This window comes from Dama dama, chromosome 9 (assembly GCF_033118175.1).
Source record: "Dama dama isolate Ldn47 chromosome 9, ASM3311817v1, whole genome shotgun sequence".
Classification (NCBI taxonomy): Eukaryota; Metazoa; Chordata; class Mammalia; order Artiodactyla; family Cervidae; genus Dama; species Dama dama.
The window spans coordinates 54,989,966-55,012,675 of NC_083689.1; the positions used below are offsets into that span (position 1 = coordinate 54,989,966).

General features: G+C 41.5%; 1 protein-coding gene across 1 annotated transcript in view; it reads right to left on the minus strand.

Moving 5' to 3' along the window:
• Positions 1-19,403: 19,403 nt before the first annotated feature.
• LOC133062492 (protein diaphanous homolog 1-like) overlaps positions 19,404-22,710 on the minus strand; it is a 45,157-nt gene continuing 41,850 nt past the window's right edge. Inside the window, exons 15-17 of the mRNA XM_061151561.1 lie at positions 22,055-22,234; positions 20,516-21,280; positions 19,404-19,643 (exon numbers count right to left, since the gene is read on the minus strand). Of these exons, the coding sequence (XP_061007544.1) occupies positions 19,419-19,643; positions 20,516-21,280; positions 22,055-22,234 (1,170 nt within the window). The 3' untranslated portion in view covers positions 19,404-19,418. The remainder of the gene's footprint in view (positions 19,644-20,515; positions 21,281-22,054; positions 22,235-22,710) is intronic.

The following is a 22,710-nucleotide window of genomic DNA, read 5'->3' on the forward strand; positions in this document are numbered from 1 at the left end:
AAGACAAACAAATGGAGTCTGGTTCTGACTAAGCTTCTAGATCCAATTGCCAATTTACAGCAAATACAGGGGACAGAAACTATACACTATACTATGGGAATATAATCGCAAAGCTGCTATTATGGTAAATACCACAGGACAAATGATAGTTTTTTTTTTTTTTACAATGAATGTATTTCAAGGGGGGAAGAAGAGAAAGAAGAAAACCCATTAAGATTTAAGAGATGAAGATAGTTTTTTAAAAATGGGTAAAACTAAATTTCAGAATATAAACTTGGGTGATAAAACTTAAAAAAAAAGTTGGAGACCATGCATTTTATTGGGATTATGGTTTCTTTTAGAGGGAAGAGGTACATGAATTTTCCTAGGAGTTTCCTGGAAAGTTCCTATCTCCTGACATGTGGCATTTCAAGGGTATTGACCTTATAATAATTCATTAAGTTGCACATCTGTTTTATGCAGTTTTCTATATTTTTGTTATACTTAATAATAAAAAATTAAAATATGAAAAGAAGATCTAAAAATTAGATAATGATAATTTGGTGGAGAGGAAAGGGTAGTAATATAACTATTAAATTCTCATTTTCCTAATAGGGAGGCAACAGATAAAATTTTCAATTTACTGAACAACAGAGGCAAAAGCACAGTATTTAAATAGGTATTACTATACAATACAGAAGACTGTCAATGAGACCTATAAAATTTTTTTTAAAAAGAGGGGTTTAATATTCAGGTAAGAAATAAAGTATGACCCAAGGTTATAGTAGGGATGGAGACAGAGATAAGATGAATTTGAGAATTACCTAATAAAAAGAATCAAATACTGAAGCACATATATAAAAAAAAAATAAAAAATAAAAAGAATCAAATAGGCTTGATGTAACCAAATACTGAACTCTGGTTAGATAAGTGCTTCAAAGTGTTATGACTTAGCAATTCTGAAGGCACTTAATGTGTACTGTAAGAATGAGCAAACACTAAAAACATTACTAAATAGGTTGTGGCTAACAAGAGCCAGCTGAAAAGCATCTATGCTGTGAGCAGTCAGGGTGGTGGTTACTCTGAGTCAAGGAGGGAGGACTAAGGTATCATTTGTAGCTAGAAATGGGTAAGGTGAGCGTCCCAGGTCTTAGTAATGTTTTGTTTCTTGACCATGTGTCAATTACACAGATTAAAATTTCATTTTTAATTTTGTGAAAATTCATTAACCCATACATGTATGATCTATACACTTCAAGCTAGAGAAAAAGATAGACACATACACTTCTGGTAACAACAATATAAACATATGGATACAGTATAAGCAAAGACTAAAGACGACTGTAGACAAATTTAAATGATTCGATTTGTTAATGTACTGAGATAATGTAAATGTCTAAATTTTTAAAACTGTCATCCACCAGGGAACTGTGAAAAACGCTAGATAAGCATGGGTCTGGACACCACCTAAAACATTTTCACATCCTTGGATAGCTGGCCCGGGTTTGGCTTTGACACTGGACTGGGAGAGGTAGAGATCCACTGACAACCAACAGGAAAGATACAGTCAAAATGTAAAACCCGTAGAATACTCCAATTAGTTGACTTCTCAGCACTGTTATGGGAATGATGCATTAATTCAGGATACAAGTATGACAGTATCATACAACCTTCTCAATGATTCCAGCCCCTATTTTTGCCACATCAAGGATGGGAAACCCAGAACAAAGTCCTCATGTCTCAAAAGAAAAATGATATCAAAAGCTAATTTCAATTTAGAGAATTATGTAAAATTCATGTGGGACAAACACAAAAATGGATACAGACAGCACTTTAGCAGAGAGAAAAGGAGGAGAATCTTATTTGCAAATGGATGTGCTTCTCTGCTGACAAAGCAGAAGAGACACCCTTTATCACTCAGGAGACTCCGATAGAAAGTATGTTAGTGCCAGGGTCTGTGTTTTGAGCTGCTGCAACCTTGACCTCTAGAAGATTCTTAGCACTTTTGCTAATGGGTACTACAGCTTCCAAACCAGGCGCTCAGCCAACATAGTCTCCAAGGACCAGACTTTATGAGCGCCCTGCCAGCCCTGCCAAGAAGTCAGCTCCTGAAACGTCCCTTCTGTAACCTGTGCTCTTGCCCAAAGCAAGGGAACAGACTGCCTGCTGTGGCTGCTGAAAGTCAGAGTCACTGACCCATTTCCAAAAGGGGAAAAAGAGCATCAGGAGTCAAGAGCTTTCATCTCATCATCTGCATCTAGGCCCATCTCTGGGGTTATCTCTGACAAGGTCATGGGGATGCTATAATCCTGAAACTGTAGAAGAATTTTCACATGTGCCCATCCCCCACACAATAGTATTTTTTCCTTTCTGTAGAGCAGTCTATGAAGTCAGTTCAGTTCAGTCACTCAGTCGTGTCTGACTCTTTGTGACCCCATGAATCGCAGCACGGCAGGCCTCCCTGTCCATCAGCAACCCCTGGAGTCTACCCAAACCCATGTCCATCGAGTTGGTGATGCCATCCAGCCATCTCATCCTCTGTCGTCCCCTTCTCCTCCTGCCCTCAATCCCTCCCAGCATCAGGGTCTTCTCCAATGAGTCAACTCTTCGCATGAGGTGGCCAAAGTACTGGACTTTCAGCTTCAGCATCAGTCCTTCCCAGCATTCCTAACTAATTAAATCTAATCGGGGAGAAAGGTTGCAATGAAATAAAAAGGAAGTGTCTGGGAGATAAAGTGATCTGGATTTACCGTAGGGATGCAGCTATTATAGAGCAGGTAAATTTGGTGTTCCAAAGCTTAAAACCTCTCCTTTAATTCCCCAGAAAGAGCATGGTCCACTTCGACCATGTTCTCTGTTGAGAGCAACCTGCGAACGTTTCTGAAGACTCTGGGTAGGTAACAGACTATCATGTCAGGAGTCACAAGCCACTGTCCTAGTAAAAGCCTCTGCCCCTCTCCCTCCACAGGCTGCAGGGCGATGCACCTTCACTTCCTCTCCCAGCACCTCTTGGGAAATCCAAAAGATGGGAGGCTCTGCTGTGTGAAGAAGACATGTTTGGCTCTGAATCTCCTCAGTCCCAATCTGAGAGATCCTCCCTCACTCCTTAAGAAATTAAGTCTACACACACACTGCAAGATGAGAAAATAGACAAAGCAAGCTAGAGAGGAAACCTATAGAGACATCAATCAATTGCAATGTAGATTTTGTCTGGCTCTAATTCAGGTGAACAAACTTAAAAAAACACTACTTTAAGAACACTGAGTGGATATGTGTTGATTAATTAAAGAAATTTTCAGATGTGAAAATATGATTCTTTTTCTTAAAAAGTCCTTATTTTTTGATACACATTCTCAACTAAGGATATTAAATGATATGACTAATGAGAATATGCTTTAGAATAACTGGAGTGGTGAGGAGGAGGATGAAGCAGGTACATGAAACAAGACTAACCATGAGTTAAGTTTTTAAACTGGGTGACGGAGACAGGTATTCATACTATTCTCCTCATATATGTATGTGTGTACACATGTGTACATACGTATTATATACGTGTGGGGAGAGGGGTTACATTTTCAAAAATAAATGTGTTTTTTTAAACTCAGACTGTTTCTCTAGAGTCACCCGAGAATCTGATTCTCCTCAGACAAGTGAGTGAAAAGGGTATCTTTTCTTCTTAGCTGATTCTTTAATTGAGGATACCCAGTCTAAACATCTTTGCAGTAAAACCACTGAAACCCAGGCTTAAGATTCTTGATAAGGCAAAGGGGATGTACTGCCTGCCACCTCAAAACCAGCACCCTGCCATGGCTAGTTGGTGTCCAGCAGCCAGGCATCACTCTGTTCTTTGCTCGGCTGGCAGGGACTTGCAGCATCTATTGCTCAGCATGCAGGCAGCCTGCAGCAAGGTTAAGTCCCTGATGAACAAGTGCTGAGTAAAGATCTGAAGCCCTGCCTCAGCCTGCCTCCCTCCCTCCCTCCCCCAGCCAGGCTCCTCCCTTGCAGAATTCTTTTTTTTTCTGCGTCACAAACACAAAATGGAGTTAGCTGGGAGCAAAAACAATCTGTCTAAAATGGCTGAATGCAGCAGGGAGTGCCAGGCAATAAAGCGAAGGGAAAGGGCACCCCCTGCTGTCCAATACAGGGACCCTATTTTCCTTTTATCACTATTTTTGCATATGTCAAAACAATCAATCCTACAGAGTCCAAGCTAATTTTGTCATGAATCTTGATATCTATATTGAATTCTAAATTTTGGAGAGTAGAAATTGAGGTTAAGAAGGGAAAATAATTCTCAGTTTCTAAAGACAGAGCAGAGTCAAGGCACCAGGTCAGCAGCCCAAGTCCCAGTTGTTATCTGGTTATGATTAGTAATGGTTCCTAAGAGCCCTCAGAACGGAAGGGAGGTCCGTCTCCACGCAGTATTCCCTAACTTCTGGATGAGCTAATGGCACCCGGAGTCCAACTATAGACATCACTTCCCCAGGAATTCCTGCTGTGGGCTTCTCCAATGAAGACCACAAACAGGAAACGGAGGAGTGGTGAGTTGCCTGACATCCTGGCAACTAAGTTCCTAAGAGTCACAGGTGGGAGTGACTAAGTGGGGTAGGACAAAGGATTTGGGGGAAATACTGCTGAGAACACAGGACTGGCTCTAAAGCCAGTTACACCTGAAAGGATGAAAGATTCAGGCTGATGTATAATACAACTCCACCTATCTTTAATTCTCTTTCACTGACTCAGGACCACTCACTACATGCTCTGCCCAGGATGAAGCCTCAGGCATTTGTCCCTGTTCTACAGGGAACACCCTCCATAATCTTATGCTACAGCTCCTTTGAGTAAACTGAATACTTTATGACTAAAAGACAGCACATGAGAAAGATGGAAAAAGCAGAAGTATGTTGAGAAATCCATGGATCCAAGGCACCAATGCTTTTCACTACTTAAATGAGGCAGCACAAACATGTGAGTTCATCCAATGTCCATAAAGTGAGATAACAGCAATACATAGAACACATGTGAGCACAGACTCATAATAGGAAGGTTTAAAAAAAAAAAGGACTCTAGTACCACTGCAGTTCTCTCTAAAAAACAACTGGGTCTTTATAGAAGAGGCGTAGGTCTCTTCAGCATATCTGAAAGATTAGAATACTGTGTTAGATCTCTAGGAAATAGTAACAGGCTTTCTGTGAGGATAACAGCTACGGAATAACACAGCTATGGAATCACCAAGTTTACCTGGCATACAACAAACTATGTCTCTTTAGCTCTACAAGAACACTTTGATTCTGGGAAGAGGACAGAGCACGAGAAGCCTAATATGTGCTAATGTAAGCTGCCCATGGGCAGGATTTCTACTTTATATTCCCCTTTGCTGTGATATGAGGGAAATCGAGCACCTTCAAAGTCACTCATAGGTATACACCACTGTGGGGAGGATAGTGGGGAGACAGATAAACAGCATGCCAGTTGAACAGCTGTTTATCCCTGCCCAAAGGTAACCAGATTTCTATCACTGACCTCTTAGCCAAAACAAATACCCATCTGCTAAATCACACAGAACTGGATAGTCACAGATGTGCAAGCTATAAAGAAGAATGGAGCAAACTTGCAGAAATGGATAAACCTAAAGGTCAAGAACAAGGCCAGACAGAATTCCATATCACTAAGAATCCAGTGCTGAGAGTTAGCAAGAAGGGGGCACACAGAAGTGTGAAAGGGTGGCAGAAAAGCAGCGTTCAGAATCTGGGCACTTTACAAGCAAGCTGCTCATTCAGACAATAATACAGTCGTTCAGCTTCTCACAGATACTTTCCCAGCACACCCAGGACAGTGACTCAGTAAGGGAGTGCTAACAACCAGACCAGCTTCAGAGATGTGGGTGGGTAGGGGCTAGAAGGACGGGCACTGTTCCAAGCAAGTCAGCAAAAGGGTAGGACAGGTTTATGCAAGGGAACAGGAGGGCGAGAGGGCAGGAGAAAAGGCATCAAATTAAGGTGCTAGAAATAAAGACTTCTCCTTTCTTAAAAAAATGAATCAGATCTGAACAAGGGGTTGACATAGTTTTATATTCTCTTTTAACCTGTATGTTCCCTTCCATCTCCTTTTCTCTCTGAGGGTCATCTGTTAAAGAAATCAGGATGCTGATGATGCAGGTGAAGAGCACTGGCACAGGGCCAGGATGGTACCCAGCAGTGGGTACCTCAGCTTTTTCTGACATTCCTGCCTTCGTGCCCCTCTTGTCAGTAATGCTAAATTTCAGAGCCCAAAAGACCTGGGGTAAAATCCTGGCTTGGTATTTACTTGCTATGAGCTCTCAGTAAACAAAGGACATATTCATTCATACCTATCAGTTAGAAAATGAAGATGATACCTATTTGGCAGCATTGTTTCAATAATCAGAAAGAATAGGTGACCAGCCTCTGTCACAGTATCTGACATTAAATACATATTCTGGGATAAAATGGAATGAGAAGATAAAATAGCTTCTTCTTTTTCTAGGTGCTGGGAGCAATTTTAGTCTTTGCTCAGCCTCACCCCCTCTTACCACCGCCCTCAAGCTAAATACAGAGTAAACTGCAGACTTCTAAGCCACTCTCTGTAACAAAGGATCCTAGAAATACCCTCCATTTTATTTTGGGTTTTGAGAGGGGAAGTAACGGGGTAAAAGCATAACAAAGAGAACAGATGGAATGAACACCCAGCCCCCAGCCTGAATCTGCAGATGCAGCTGCTGGTTTTCGTCACACTGCTGTTTTTTTCCTTTCTTTGTTCCTAAGGTGGAAGCCAGGATAGGGTGGGGAAGAGGGGGGAGAAGGGGTGGGGATGAGGCCAGGACCGTCATCAGTTACAGAAAGTCACCTGATAGTCTCCTCCAATCCCTGGTCTCTGACCTCACAATATGGAACCTGAGCCAAAATGGCTCAACTGCGCACACCCCGTGGCTGAAAAGAAAAATGCAAGCAGAGCAGGAGGAAAGAAAGCTGAATAGGAAAAGGGGGATTTGAAGGATTTGAGCAGATTTTCTTGCAAAGAAGAAATTTAAACACACAAAGACAGGCAGACAGAAGAGCGTCTAATCTTCTCATCTAACAGATCCAAGAGAAAAAAATCACGATTTTTAGAACAGAGCTGGAATCATTGTGGGATTAGGAGAGAAGAATGACCATCCCATCTTGCAGATGTGGGGCTACCAATGCCCTTTTGTTTGCTACCAATGCCTTTTGGGGTTCTGGGGTTCCCTTACCCAGCGGGGTACACAAAAGAACAAACAGTCTTTTAAAAGTTCTAGTCTGACTTTTCAAAGAGAAGCAGGCTAGGATTACTAGGGAGAATTAAGTAAAAGATGCTGTTATCTCCTCCACAGAACTGGATAATAGCACTCCAATTTCTTTGCAAGGATTCATTTATTAGGTCCAAATACTTCTAGAAACCTCATTTTCACACATCCTGGCCACTAGCAAATTTCCTTTTTAACCCTTTTGTCTATTATAAAAATAAGATGACCATGGTAAAGTTGAAGGGAAAAAAATCCACCCTAACAAAATCTATTACAGTATTCTGGTATATTTCCTTTCAGACTTTTACTTCTCCATTTTTTCCCCCATAAAACACAACTGCAATAAGGGTTGTATATGACTGTTTCCTGCTTTTTCCCACATAACACTGTATCATAAGCATTCTTCCATGTTGCTCCAAAGGTGATGGGCCAGAGTCATAAAATGGGCCCGTTACAGGATACTAAGTTCCACAGCAAATTTCTCCAGAACAAAAACTACATAGGAGGGCCATGCCCTTTCATGGGTAGTGACACAAAGCTCTGCTCCTGCTCCAGTGAAGTAGCTGGAGGTCTGGAGGGCCCTTAGCAGAAATTCTCAAGTCTCTCTTCCCCACACTATATTGGCTCTAATATGAATTGTTGTGTCTTCAGAGTTGGTGTGGGTAACTAACTGTTCAGTTGTTACATGAAGTTATGTAAGAAAAGCAGGGAGAACCAAATAGCACATGTGCACACTAAGATGCCGTGAGATCAAATGGGTTACTGCAGGGACTGTTTCCAAAAACGGACGGATTACTTCATTACTGTACATATTTTGGTCTTATTGTAGTGTTTTATTATAAAAGTGACAACTAAAAAGTTTTAAATTTACAATTTTTTTAAAATGAGAAAGACTTTATGTACTAATAAGAAAAATCTCCAGGATACAGGAGCAAGGTATAGAAGAGTACAGAGAGCACTTCTGGTAAAGGGAGGGAAGATAAAAATATGTATTAGTATGTGCTACAAAGACAGTTTTCAAAAACACTGAAAGAAACTAATAAAAACGGCTACTCCTAGGGAGTCCCCTGGCATCCAGGGGTTAGGACTCAGTGCTTTCCCTGCCGTGGCCCAGTTTCAATCCCTGCTCAGACAACTAGGATCCCACAAGCTGTGCAACTCAGCCAGGGACAGAGAAGGTTGGGATGGATGAATACTAGGAAGGGAATGAGACTTTTTAAAATATCATCTTGACTTCTGAAGTACTTATATTGTCTGCATAGAAAATGAGGTAATACAGAAGCAGAAATAAAAGCCCCAGAAGAAACATTCTATAGTGAAGACACCCTTGGTATTCCCTGAAAACTAGTATGTCCTTATGTTTGGAGGGACTTCGTCTCCTACCAGCAGAAAACCAAGTTCAGACCCAGTGATTCCCAAGGACTATAAGGGATCCTCAAAATAGTGCTTTCCCCTTGAGGCAGCAGTGCCAGGCTCCAGTAAGGAGCCCAAGAGCACCAATCCCGCTTCTGCAAAACCCACACAAAGCCCAGCTCTGCTCTGACACTTCCCTGAGACCCCGTTCCTCTTACTAAACACATCACTAATCTCTACCGACTCCAGGTGTCCATGGTGAGAGAATAACCAAACGTGAGTTAGAGTTCTTTCCAGTCAGATGCAATATCCTTCCATCATGATCTGGACCCCTTCCAGGCCCTCACAACTCCATCTCTGTTGTACAGGCCTGAGAGGGCTCTCACCAGCTGCCCTCCACCCACCCTACCCAGGCCAGACAGTTTCTCAGTACTTCCCAGCTACCTCACTGACTCCAGAGAACTTCTTGAGAACCTTACCTTCTAAGATGCCTATTGAGATCTGGCTGGGAAGATGGCAAGAAAAGAAGTTTGTAAAAGCAAGTGTGGTAGCAGTTAATAGAAAATGTCATATTGTTTCCTAACTGATCTGCATGCCTCCATAAAAACAAGGATAATTGTACAATATTCACTCTGACAGAGACATCAAAAATGTTATTACCAGAAAAAGTAAAAGGCAGCTTTCAGACTATGGCAGAGAATGGAAGACAGCGAGCAGAAAACGGAAAAAGAAATAAACACTGAGGAAATGGATCGAGCCATATTAATGTACCAATAACAAAATTATATGAGGAGCTTGTTAAAAACATACCCTTCTACAGTCCCTGTAACTCAGAATCTCTGGAGGTATAGAGCCCAGGTATTTACCTCCTCATGTAATCCTTATGAGCACTCAAGTTTGGGAATTACTGGGAGAAATAGATATTTAAAGACAGGGACTAACTGCACTACGATGATAGGAGCTGAAGCAATATTCATCCCATACAGGATGGCATAAGTCTCAGACAGTGCCATTCAAAAGGACATTTTGTCAGAAATCACATCTGGAATCTGTAGGTAAGGGGAGATGGGACCTTGAGTTTAAAAGCTACAGTTGCAGTCTGTGTGTCTAGAATAGTAACAGAGGCACACACTAAAGTCTGAATAGCTAGAGAGAAGCTCTACAAATGGGATTATTTTAAGATAATCAGAAGTTAATAAATGACAGAAGGGTTGACTATAAAAACCTTTCTGCACCAGCAAATTCTAGGGGAATTCCCTGAAGGAAATTAATTCAGTACAGTATCTCTGGGAAATTATCAGTAAATAATCAGGGGGTAGTTCTATTACTACTTGTGCTTGTGCTTGAAGTACCTATTCAGTAGAAAATGAGACAAAGATGATATTATGAATGTGTATATAATGAGATTACAAATATATACATATAATGAACTACCAAAATGGTAAAATATCAATATAAGCCTTTCTTTAAGTCCTCTGAAAGGAAGGCTGTTTTCATGAAGCTATCAGACTAAAACGAAAACAAAACCAAAAACATTCTCCAGCCTCTGGGTCCCCAGAGAACAATAATAACATTGCTCCTATAGGAATATAAGCGGCAACGCGACAAGATCCTTTTCTTAAAGGGCAAGCTACAGCTTCCTGTCTTCACTTTACTTACAGTCCTCCAAGTGAATTTCCTGACCGGTAGAGGGCAGCACACCAGGAAGTGTGTATTTGAACACAACAGAGGTTGCCGCTCTCTAACGTGTCTGCATCACTGCCAGACGTGACAATGACACAGCGAAAATAGAAGAGCTCCATGTGCCATCTGGTGGCGAAAAAGGAGAAGCGCACACTGCAGATAAAACATATCAAATTCCTCTAGTTTAGAAGGAATTAAAGTTTATTAGCTTTATCTGATGATATCCTTCCTCAAATCTCCACGAGTAAGTCTTCTGTGGAATCTGTATCAGCAGCCTTCATGCATAAGTTTTAAAGTTTTACATCAGTTTAGCTCTTTATCCCCAAATATACCTGTTGTAAGCAAGGGGCAACTCCTAACGCCTGGCCCCACTGTATGGAATAAGCAGCATAAAACTCAGGACAAAACAAGCAAACCAACACCAGAAACTGTTCAGCTGTCAAAACAAAGAGTGAGATGTAGACAGATAGCACCAAAGAAAGCTTATTCAATAAAAAAAGAAAAATACAGTATGAGAACCATAAATTTAGAACGGAAATACCGGCTTATCTATCTCATTTTACAGGTGAGGAAAGAGTCAAGGTAGGAAGGATAACCTTTGGTTCAATCTCATTAGTGATCAGATAACAAGGTAACACTTTTGCCTTATCAGAAATTACCCAGTTTGGAAGGAAGTATAAAGTGGTACAATTCTACACCTAGTAATTTGGGTCCAGAAATTTTATTTTTAATCATTTACTATGCAGAAATACAAGTATGCAGGGATAAATAGAAAATGTTTCTGGCAGCATTGCCTGTTATATAAAAATTAGTAACTGAAATTCTCAATAAAGGATCATCTTGTACTATTTTATCTGACAGAATTCACCCATCCATTAGAAATAATGAGGTAGAATATGAAAAAAAATATATATATATGTATAACTGAATCACTTTGCTGTAGACCAGAAACTAACACAGCATTGTAAACAACTTATACTTCAATTTAAAAAAAGAAAAATGAGGTAGACCTGTTATCTAATGATATCAAGAGATGCTGAAACATGTCACACAAAATACAGAGTAGTATATACCAAATGGGATCATACACATCTCATTAAAATATATTCCTTCACATTTCTATAATGTTATCTTTTAATTCCTCTGCCCCTTAAGTTTCCAGTAAGGTTCTATTTGAAAAGTTCCCACATTTTCTTCTCTGAACTAAAGAAGAAAAAGATTTTGCCTATTCCTTTATTAGAATAACATATACATATGAAAGGTACCTGGTCACTCTGAGAGGTGAGGAGAATTTATACTTTCAGTGTGTTCTATACATTTGTTAAAGTGAAGATATCATGTTAGACCAGAAACTGGCTTTAGACAGGAACACAGTCACAGAGGAAGACACAGAAAGTAGGTAAAAAGAATGGTGGGAGTCTGTGTAACTTCCTCTTCTGATTGTTTCAATTTTTTCAGTGAGGTAGGAGAGTAGAAAACTGAATGGACTAGAAATGTTTAATATCTGATCGCCTAGCAAGGCCAAGCAACACTGCAAATTGAGCAGAGGAGAGGCAGGGAAAAGAACAGCCAGCGAGGCAAGAGAAAGAGACTGTGCTGTCCTGAGAGCCAAGCAAATAAAGTTTATCAAGGAGAGCAGGTTGTATCTGTTTCTCCAGTGTGTTTGCTTGCACAGCTACAGGTGCAAGATGGACAGACGGAATCAACCAGGACTGTGATCCTGCCAACCAAGCATGATGAAATGAGAGAGAAAGAGGGAAGGATTATTATAATTTTGATGATAATTTTACCTGAGGAGAGTGAAATCTTCTAGGAGGTGAGGGATGGTGAAAAAAGGATAAATGAAGTGGGTTCCTAGTAGGTTCAGGACTTCCCTGGTGGCTCAGACGGTAAAGCACCTGCCTACAATGCGGGAGACCGGGGTTTGATCCCTGGGTCGGGAAGATCCCCTGGAGGAGGAAATGGCAACCCACTCCAGTACTCTTGCCTGGAAAAGCCCATGGAAGGAGGAGCGTGGTAGGCTACAGTCCATGGGTTCGCAAAGAGTCAGACACAACTGAGTGACTTCACTTTCTTTCCTAGTGGGGTTGGAAGATTGCTGGGGTTAGGGTACCAAAGACAGTGAGGTAAAAAGATGGAAGGTGGTGCTATTAGGAAAACACCCTCTCGTCCTTTTTCTGTTTCTAAACTTAAGTCCACAGAACCCTGTTTTTAATTTGGGGACCATATCTTGGGTTCTCTAAAACCAAACTACTTTAGCATTTTATTTTATGCTGTTCCTATGGTTCAATTTCTCTTCACTTAGCTTTCTATCTAGTTTTTGCTACAGTGATGGATACATATGCATATTTTGGGACATGAATTGTATCTTACACAAGAAAAAAAAAAGGTGGGTAGTTTGAAATTGAGATTGCAGAGGGGCTGCAGTTCTGGTGATGATGGTAATTCAGATGGGTGAGATGGGGTGGAGGACAGATCACTGGAAAAGAAGAGTGCAAGGAAATGTGAGGCCAGACATGGTCTGGTCCTTCTGTATAGAAACGCTAAGGTCGTGACCCTTCTGTATAGAAACCGCTAAGAATTAAGACAGAAGGAGTCCTGGAGTACTGCAGAGGAGGAATAACTTGGGGTGTTAGTAGATGACAGCAAAGAGAGAAACTGGGTGATTATGATTCCATGTAATGAGATTCAAAATTACAGGTTTTTAGGAAAAAAAAAGATGGACTGATCTGAAAGCGGCAATGAAGAACAAAGGGGACATGGACCCTATACACTGGGGTGAGGAATATGAGAGGAACGAAACAACACATGAGAGGGAAGAGGGAAAGCAGTGTTGAGGGAAAGCCAAGTTACTGTGAGAGCAACAGAGTAAAGTGATGACACAGGAGATTCTGTTAGTAATGGGCCATGAATGCCAGAGGGCACAGTGGACGGGTTTCAAGAGCTCAGATGAGATGGGAGGAGGCGGCAGAATAGGAGACACACAGAACCTTATAGGGATTTGAGTACGGAGATGAGGACAACCTGGGAGACTGGGACTTCTGTGGTGAGTGACATAAACCAACATAAATGACACAACATTAGATTCAGTGGGTTCAAGGCAAACAGTGACTGCAAGGTTTGGAGTACAGTGGGTATGTGTTGTGGTTCTTTTACACTACTGATGATGGAAGATCACAACCCAGAGAAGGTGTGGTACTTATTCCACAGGCAGGAGTCCTTATAACACTAGGTGATACAGGTAGATTTATGTTTTTAAATCACAAGGGAGTATTATCTGATATTACAGAACTTCCCAACTGCTCTGTGCTAACAGTCTGACCCTGCTCAAAATCCAAGACAAATTAGTAACTAAAAGACAAATGTTCACTTGAACAGCACTTCTGGTCCTAATCCTATACTCCTGAGAGGGTACAGAACTCATGAAACAAGTCACCTTTCTGCTGAAAGACTCACTGAGTAAGGTAGAGTGTGATGAGCTCTTAGAAAACCTTATTTCTAGAGGTTAAAGTTCCAGAGGCTGTAAAGAGTCACTAGGATGTTTTCTGATAAAGATCCAAATGGGTGGGTGCCACCTAGTGGACAGAAGAGGATCACAAGGAAAAGACCCTGAGGTCCCTTTAGGGAAAGATGGGGTTGCTTCTCCAACACAGGCACCTGATGCTGCCTGAAGCCTTAAGTAAGCGGGTTCTGGGCCAGCAGGAGACAGATAAACCTACCACTTGTTATCAATAGTTCTGACTTGGACTACAGCACAAACCTTGGAATCCGGACTCACATAGTCAAATCCTAATTAGAATACTGTTATTTATGAAATCCTCAGCTTTTTGTCAGGATCTTAATTTCAAAATTAAGAGCTTTTTCAAAATTACTGCCACTAACCACTTGTAGAACTGCTCTGATGCTCACTATTCTGGAAATGCACCCCACACTTTAACAGGGCAAGGGCTGATGCCACATATTGTCCACCGCACACCTACTAAGGATGATTATTAGCCTGTGGTTCTTATAAGTCCAGAAGTTTTTTTGGAAGGAAGAAATAAACCTAAAAAGAAAAACATCACTGTACTCAGAACATAACAGTTTTCACTTACCAGCCTACATTTTAAGAAGCTATACTTTTTTAATGGAAACATGACTATCTACAAGAAAGAGTAAGAGTTAGAAGAAAAGCACAATGAAAAACTAAAACTAGTTACTTGTATAACAAATAATGACCTGAGGCTACCACGGTGATGAAAATGCTCCCAAAGAGAAGATGAACAAGAATAAAATTTAACTACTGAACATGTTCTCAGGAATTCAAGAAGCAGATTCAATAAAGAAACTATGATAAAAGATTCCTTGCTGATCACCCTAAGGAAAGTGAGAGAGTGAAAAAGGACTAGATGTTTTACAGCACTGCCTATCAAATCAAAATTCAAAATATTCTCTGTCAAGGAATAAATCAAATAAGTAAATCCTTGATTTACAGAAAGTCAGGAGATCAGAAACAAAAGAATAATCCTAAAGAGAAAAATGCATAAAGGATTCTGTAGTATCAATTTGGGGACCACTTCCTCTCTCTTCAGGGCTTCCCCAGTGGCTCAGAGGTTAAAGCGCTGCCTGCAATGTGGGAGACCTGGGTACGATCCCTAGGTGGGGAAGATCCCCTGGAGAAAGAAATGGCAACCCACTCCAGTATTCTTGCCTGGAGAATCCCATGGATGGAGGAGCCTGGTGGGCTACAGTCCACGGGGTCACAAAGAGTCAGACACAACTAAGCGACTTCACTTTCAGTTTCCTCTCTCTTCGCTCTTCTCTTAGTAAACAGCACACATCTTCCTGAACCTTAATGAAGCAATGGCTGGAGACCTCTGACTACAAGAGGCAGATGTCAAGAATAAGGTGGATGTTGCCTTAAATGGTCATTCCTGGAGGAGCCAGTCACTATATGGGAGGTTTCAGGTATCACTAAAATGTAAGAGGAATACAGCCACACTTAACAAACAGCAGAGAGCTGTGTTTAGCAAGTGAGAGAGGAAACAATGTAATATTATGAAAACCTTGATGACTTCCTCATCAAGACTGGCAACTGCTGGGCTGAAATCAACTAAGCAAGACATCTACTGTACTAGACACACATGCTATACTTCTCCAGCTGGATTAGTTTGACTAGAGTTCAATATACTGTAATCAGAAAATGGCTTCTCTTCTTCAACCCTAAATATCTGATATCTTACTTTCCCTAATCGAATGTTGCTCCTTTTTTGTACTCATAAGAGTCACTTTCAATTCAAGAATACTGGTGCCATGATGAACGAGGTGGTAGCAAAAGCCAGCATATCCCCCCTTCTTCAAGCTTTCATCTGGATCTCAGCCTTCAGAAGCTCTTAAGAGCAGGAACATACACATCTGGAAAGGAGAGAGCTAAAGCAGGACTTTGGAGTCACAGCCTGGAGTCTGAATCCTGCCTCTGGCACTTACCATAGAGCCTTGAAAAAATTATTTAACCAATATCTCTACTTCTTCATCTGGAAGATGAAATAGTTAGAGTGGTAATGGTGACTCAGACGATAAAGAACCTGCCTGCAATGCAGGAGACTGGGATTTGATCCCTGAGTCAGGAAGATCCCCTGAAGCAGGGAATGGCTACCCACTCCAGTATTCTTGCCAGGAGAATGCCTTGGACAGAGAGGAACTTGGCAGGCTACAGTCCATGGGGTCACAAAGAATCAGCCACAGCTGAGTGACTAACACTACTATTACTACTGAGTATGTACTTATCATTTAATTATAGCATCAATATTAAGACTGTGAGTGAGAGACTTGGTTACTGAAACTGGTTACCTACTTGAAAAAAGGATTAAGAATGAAGGTATTCTGCAATATCATGCTAGTGATGTTCAAAGAACCAGAAACCTTGCTTTCACACTGAGGACTCGGTCCTCTGAGTTCTCACCTCTCAAGTTTCTATAGCTTGAAATTCTTTACCTGATGAAAACCTAAACTCTAAGAATCCTAGTCTTTTTTACTAAAATGTTTTCAGGGGGCCAGGTTGAAAGAAAGGGGCTACCTGGGAAGAGTTTGTATTAAGTTTACCAACCAGAGCACCAAGAAAGGGAGGCTCAAAACTGCTCAGGAAAGGCAGAGCAGGTGAGCTCCCTGGATCACAGTGCATGCTGAGGCACTGGGTCCACATACAGCACCTCCACCTGCTACTTGGATGTCAAAGCAACTATCCTGTCCCCGAGAAACACACATTAGAACCAGCCCTGACATTCAAATACTGCTTAAATCACCACAGATTTGCAGAATAAGTCAAAGGGAAGGAAAGCAAGAAAATGTAGAAGAAAAAAAAAATCAAAGTCAGTAAAACACTGAAAATCGAAAGAAGAAATAATTTTTAAAGGAAGAAGTGTTTGTTTTGGGTGGGAAGAGAATTGGAAACATAGAGGTCTAGTGTGGTTGATGACAAGTAGGAAAGTTTCATTGCATGGGAGTGTTGCAGATAACTGTTAAGAGTTGGGTAAACTATAAGTACTTATTTGGCAGGAAAAAAAATCTCCCCCAGGAATTTCTTAAAGTGATTAAAATTTAGGCTGTTTAGAAAATTGCTCATGTTTTTAATAATTTTCAAGACTACCCTCTCTAGTGCTTCCTAATAAAAAAGACTGGGAAATTAAGACAGGGTGACAATTTAACACCTGAAAGTCCTAACTATACAGATATTTAAAGACTAGCTAGAACTGTCCTTCGTCAAAGTAGCAACAAACTATTAATGATGATTATTACTGCATGAAAATAAAAACGGACACTAAATTGACTAATTCACACTTTTTCTTTTCAGATTAAGATACAGCTATATCTAAGAATAATTTAAGGGGGTGGGGAAGCCAAAGCTGTCAGGAAGTTAGACTCATCAGTGACTAGAAAGTAGTTTCCAGGGCAGAAACTGAGACTAAAGAACATTGAAAAGTTTGGTTACACTGTTGAAAAATAATAAAAAATGAGATAAGGTCTTGCTTAGTATTTAAAAAACATTATATACCAATTCATAGTGGGAATGTAATGCCAAGGAAAACCACTAAACTGAAGAACTCTGCTGCAATCAACGGCAGTACAAATGTACAGAATAAAAGAAGGATGGTGACAGAGCAGGGAGGAAAAGGGACCCCGTCATTTGCTGTGGCACTCAGGGCAGCCACCAGAAAGAAAGTGACACCAGAAGCCAATACAGGGATAGATTCTGTGAGCTTACAAATTAGCAAATTTGATGTTGATCTTCATTGTCAACCAGTCTTAACTGTTGATATTCTAGAGTAGTATAAGTGGTCCTTATCACAGCGTTTTTAACTAAGAGGGTGGAAGTAATTTTCTGGGCTGAACTTTAGTTCAGAAGGTGATGAATCTCTTAGAGGAAAAGGCAACTTTGCCCTGAATGCTAGGGCAGCAGGACAGGCCTGAGCACTGTGATCTTCGACTCCCAGATACACACATATACCTAAGGGCTGCCAGCAGCATGGGCTGTTTTGGGTTTTTGTTTTTATATTGGCCCTGCCACGCTTCCCTGGTGGCTCAGACGGTAAAGAATCTGCCTGCAAGGAAGGAGACCTGGGTTCAATCTCTGGGTCAGAAATTTCCTCCAGAGAAGTGAACGGTTACCCACTCCAGTATTCTTGCCTGGAGAATCCCATGGACAGAGGAACCTGGCAGGCTACAATCCACGGGGTAGCAAAGAGTTGGACACCACTGAACAATTAACAGAGGTATGCCATGTAGCATGTGGGATGATGCCCCAACCAGGGACCAAACCTGGGCCTCTGCAGTGAAAGCACCGAATCCTAATCACTAGGCACCAGGGTATTCTCTCCAATAGATTTCTTATTAGAACAAAGTGCGGTCTAGTCTCATCAGATCACTTAAGGAAAAAGGTAGTAATTGTCTTTAAAAATGCTTATTTACTGATGAAGGGGAATGCTCTTAGCTGCACTCAGTTGTTACCACTAGGATCAAAACAAACCTCTAAATAAACTAAAAGCTGGTAGACGTTGGAAATACAAAATTATTAGGTTCTAACTGTCATTAGGTAATGACAATATTTTTCAAATACTGCATCTCTCTGGGGAAATAACTACAATGCCCCAACACAAAAGAGCGTGAGACTACAAGAATTAGGAAGTGAAGAAAGAAGAGGCCAAAAGAGATCAGCTCTTCTAAAATAAAAGGGAAGATACGAAGGTGAAGATGAAAAGCAAAAATTTATATGAAAAGACAGACTAGAAGTCAGGATCCCTGGATCTGGTCATACAAACTTTGGCAAGCTTCTTAACTAATCAGTCTATGAACACTATGGAATGGAGATAACATACACCCTGCCTATCTCATAAGGTTTCTTTGCAGGCTTAACAGGGTAAAATATGTTCAACAACTTTCAAATTTGTAAAACACAACACAAATGTAAAGTAATAGCATTATTATTTAAGCTGTCCCTCACCTTCCAAAGAAAGAACAAGTATATGGTAGCTTTGACTTAAAATAATTTTCATCCTTGTCAGTTAACATCAGAGTTACTGGTCCTTCTGGACTCTTAAAAAAAACACTAGCAAAAGAGAAATCAGTCCCGTTTCTAGTCTTAGTTTTCAAAGAGAAATTCCTTTACATCTGTTTCACTGTTTTCTCTAATATTCAAGAGACCCAACTACATGGCTCTTCGGTACTCTTACCTTTTGAAGCTGCAGGAGCAAATGGCCAGGAAGGAGAAAGCATCAGATATTGGAAAGAAATGGAAAAAAAAAAAAGGGATCACATATGGTTCTCTGTTATTGTACAAAGACAGTTGCTCAGCCACCTGACCTACTAATACTAAGGACTCTGCCCAACTCTGATCAACTACGTATATAGGTTTGAGGATGGCGCCTTAAAGGCAGTGCCAGAAACCTTTCAAGATGGGCCCAGCCTGAGCTCTGTGATGTTAATCTCACATCCCTACATGCTCCACTGACATAAAATACCTACGTGCACAAAAACTGGGGGACAAAACACCTACATGCAACAGTTCTCTTTGCCAACTCCAGCATCCCCAGAACACAAAACCAAACTTACTTTCTTCTGAATAGGAACCCCCAGCTCTCTTCAGTCCTCAACCAGGGAAGGGAAAGAAATGGGAGACCACCTTAATGAACCTTCTAAGTCCTAGTCTGGCCCCTAGTCCTAAATTTGGCCCTTTGCCAGAAAGAGGAAAGGACTCACTCTTGGTCTGGGCAGAAAAGGTACTGGTAAGTTTGGCGAAAAGTTCACTGTTCTCAAATCGGTCCTCCTTCACCTTTGTCCAGAAGCAGTCTTGGGAAAGGTCCTCAGCAACAAACTGTAGATACAGGTAGGTATTAAGAGTTACTAAGCTGAGCTCTGTACTTCCCATCCTAGAAAACTGATTGAGATGCAAAAGCAGCAGCTGGCTGGTCACTGTCAACGTCTTACTAGAGTAAGACTAACCTGGGACACAGAACAGCTATGCTCTTTGTGGTGGACCAGATGATGATTCCAGCTTGTGTGTTTATTGGTGTTTATTCAGAAACTAGACTCAGATATGCTGCTTATCCTCCTTCTAATCCCAAATCCTCTACTTTTAGAAGCAATATGGCTTTATTTTACATCTTCCCTTGCTTTACATTACACCTGCCCCATCAATGTGGCTAAATGTACCAAATTCGTTCATTTTATGAACAAATCCCTAAGTTCCTTTATTTTCACTTGGCTTCCAAAAGCAAAGGACTGATGTAGAATCATAAGGGTTTCAAACACATACCATATCTGTGCAATCATATCCTGTGTAACTCATTTCCTGGTGGGCAGAGGTGGTAGGGGGCTGTATCCATAAATCTATATGACTTTTGGATCAGTAAAATTATCAGTACCTTGCAGATCAGTGAAATGACTATTATCAAACTGTACGGTATCATTGCACTCATATCCTCAGTGAAAAGGGCAAAAAACATTAACTGTAGGATAAGTTTAGGTTTTCTAGCAGAGTACAGGTTCCAAGAACTCTCCCAAGTGATATCTGGCATGCAGGATATGTCTATTATCTGCTGAATAAACATATGCATGAGTGGAACTTGAAGACATACAGATGTGAACCATAAGAAAGGGGAGTCCAACCATGCACAAAACACAAAGTAGGAAGCTGAAGGGTTTTTTTCTTAATCTACTAATGAAGAGATGGACAGAAATTCTCACCTTGGACCAGTTTGGCCTCCGGAGCTGCACCTCTGGCTTGTAAAGTTTCTTTGGGGTTAATCCAAATGGCAGAACTGGGGCTGCAGGAACTCCAAAAGGGAGAGGCGGAGGAACGCCAGGGCCTCCAGGAAATGGAGGGGGTGGGGGGATTCCACCAGGAAAAGGGGGAGGGGGAGGCGGCACTCCTGGTCCTCCAGGCAAGAGAGGAGGGGGTGGGGGGATGCCAGGGCCCCCAGGCAGGGGAGGAGGTGGTGGGGGGATGCCAACACCTCCAGGCAAAGGGGGAGGAGGTGGGGGGGGGATGCCAACACCTCCAGGCAAAGGGGGAGGAGGTGGGGGGGGGATGCCAACACCTCCAGGTAAAGGGGGAGGAGGTGGTGGGGGGATGCCAACACTTCCAGGCAAAGGGGGAGGAGGGGGGGGGATGCCAACACTTCCAGGCAAAGGGGGAGGAGGAGGAGGGGGGGGGATGCCAACACCTCCAGGCAAAGGGGGAGGAGGGGGGATGCTAGGACCCCCAGGTGGGGGGAGGAAAGCACACCCAGGTAGAGGAGGAGCAGGAGGTGGGGGAGGAGGACTGGCCCTGGCCTCAGGAAGTGGGGGTGTGGGGACTGATACAGGGGGTACAACAGGCCCAGAGTCAGCAGGTAAAGGAGGCGCAGGGGGAACAGCAGCACTGCTAGGAGGGGCTACAGCAGTAACTGCAGCAGAGAGAGAAGCCACTTCTTTCTTGGCATCTTCCAGTTCCTTGGACAGCTTGGCAACCTGCAGAAACACCACCAAGAGGAATATGTCTCACTCCACTTCAGGGACCACTGGAAAGAACCTAAGAAATTACTTGATCCAAACTTCTCATTTTATACATGAAGGGAGTGAAAACAGTTAGTTGACAGGCTCCACCTAAAGTCACAGAGCTACTTAGCAACAGAGACAAAACTAGAATTCAGGTTTTCATGTTCTTAGTTCAGTATGCTTTGCATTAAGAAGGCAACTTCAAAGTTTATGTTAAACTCTCCCTTTGATTAGAAATTGCAAAGATCAAGTAAACCAAATATTCTAGTTATATAATTAACATATGTGCTATAAATGTAGTAATATAAACACATAAAGTGATCAAGTTATCAGGTATCACAGATCATATAAATATTTATAACTGCAGGCAGAGTATGTAGGCATAGATCTGTCCAGAGATGACTCAAGTAAGAGAAAATTAGTAAATAGAACAGTTTATTCAGTATTTACTCCTAAATTTACTAGAATATTTCTAAATTACTAGAAATATTATCTTTATCTCTGGGTAGTTCGGTGACTCATTTTATTCTTTGTGTTGTTCTGTATTCTCCAAATTGTCTATCTTACGTATTACTTATCCCCAAAACAGTTCATGATTTAAAGAATATGCACCACCTAACTAGATTACCTATTAGTATCTGAACTCTTCCTAGTTCTAAGATGAGAGAGTCCTGCTCCAACACAGGCTCACCCTGAAGCTGCTGATGGCAGTCCCAGGTTACTCTGCCTTCCCTGTTCGGAAATTACCTCTCCTGTGAGCTGAGACACTTCTGCTTCCAGGTCCTGTTTCTCCGTGGCAATTTTTTGCTTTTCAGAATCCAATGCATCCTTTTCTCCCTGAATATCCTGGAGCTTCTGCTCAAAGTCACTTTCCATCTTTTTCATTTCCACCTGGAGCTCATGTCGAGCTGTTAACTCGGAGTCCAGCTAGAAAAGAAAGAAATCAGGTTCTCCATCTCAACAAAAGTCCAGTATTATTCCCCATAATTTACTGTTTTGTGTTAATCCTTGATCTGTTGAGCTCACTGACCCAAGGAATGCCTGGGAAAACAGGCCACTATGATTTTGACCTTAAAATCAAGCTTAAAGGAGGGGGAAGCCAGGGATTATTTCCATAGACTATGAATACTTGGGAGTGACTTTTTAAAAAAGCCACCACCACCAAGATTTTAAGGACATTTAACCAGGACAGCTAAGGTGCACAGTCCCAACAGTCTCAAGGATCAAAAAGTTATCAACAATAGGAGTCCTTAATCAAAGAGAAAAAGAATTCAGACATATTCCAGTTCCGATTATTCTATGGCTAAGAGGCCTGAGACATCAAGTAAACCCAAGTGCTGACAATGTTATATGAGAGTTCCACCTGTCTTCCTCCTGCTCGGGGGCCCATGAACTGTGCAAAC